The sequence below is a fragment of the Egretta garzetta genome, unplaced genomic scaffold (assembly GCF_000687185.1).
Source record: "Egretta garzetta isolate BGI_Z169 unplaced genomic scaffold, ASM68718v1 scaffold224, whole genome shotgun sequence".
Taxonomy (NCBI): domain Eukaryota; kingdom Metazoa; phylum Chordata; class Aves; order Pelecaniformes; family Ardeidae; genus Egretta; species Egretta garzetta.
The window spans coordinates 156,201-156,977 of record NW_009259530.1 but is presented as its reverse complement, the minus strand read 5'-3'; the positions used below and the strand labels follow the sequence as shown (position 1 = coordinate 156,977).

At 49.8% G+C, this 777-nt stretch overlaps 1 protein-coding gene across 1 annotated transcript in view; it reads left to right on the top strand.

Annotated features, from left to right (window-relative positions):
- The first annotated feature begins 241 nt into the window (after window positions 1-241).
- GRSF1 (G-rich RNA sequence binding factor 1) overlaps window positions 242-777 on the top strand; it is an 11,724-nt gene continuing 11,188 nt past the window's right edge. Inside the window, exon 1 of the mRNA XM_035893107.1 lies at window positions 242-394. Coding sequence (XP_035749000.1) covers window positions 242-394 — 153 coding nt within the window. The remainder of the gene's footprint in view (window positions 395-777) is intronic.

The following is a 777-nucleotide window of genomic DNA, read 5'->3' as shown; positions in this document are numbered from 1 at the left end:
ATGAAAAGTTGTTATGAGAAATAGTTTATAAGAGCAGAAGCCAGCAACAAGAAGATGACCTAAACCAGCTTGTTAACATTTTTGAAATGGTGATAAGAAACATTCAAGGCTTCCGAGAAATTCACGGGTTGGCAGTGCTACAGGCTGAAAGACTTTGGTTGAAAAACCCAAGAGCACGTTTTGAGTGATAGTTTGCAATGGCTTGAGATCGCAACTCTTATTTGGTGATCCCAAGGCTCGAATGCCGGACAGAAGAGGAAAAATCTTCCCTGTGGTGGTTGTCACCGTCCTCCTGGTGCTGGGGTCCACAGGCCTAGTGTGTCCTCTTTCTGAGCAACCGCTGGGATACCTGCCTACACACCCGCGGCCTGAGCCTCCCCTGGCCGCCTCCACTGTGGGGTTTTGGGTTTTTTTGTTTGTCTTTTCCTGCTCATTTTGCTTCATCCTAAAAACTTTACTTCTGGGTTCAGCACCATGCCCCTTTCCCATGCGTGCACTTGGAAGAAGCTGGTGCCAGCTCTTTCCCCCTTAGTCCTGCCGTTACTTCTGCATCTGGCTGATTTTCTGGATCATCTGAAAGTTCTTCACAAACACGTTCAGCCAGTGCTGCCTCTAACATGTAAGACTGTCAAGCTAGGATGGGAGCGAGGGGGAGAACATCAGCAGTGGGGATTTTTTTCCTTCCTGTTTGTTGTGGTTGAACCCAACTGGCAGCTCAGCACCACGCAGCCGCTCGCTCACTCCCCCCTCCCTCAGTGGGATGGGGGAGAGAATCGG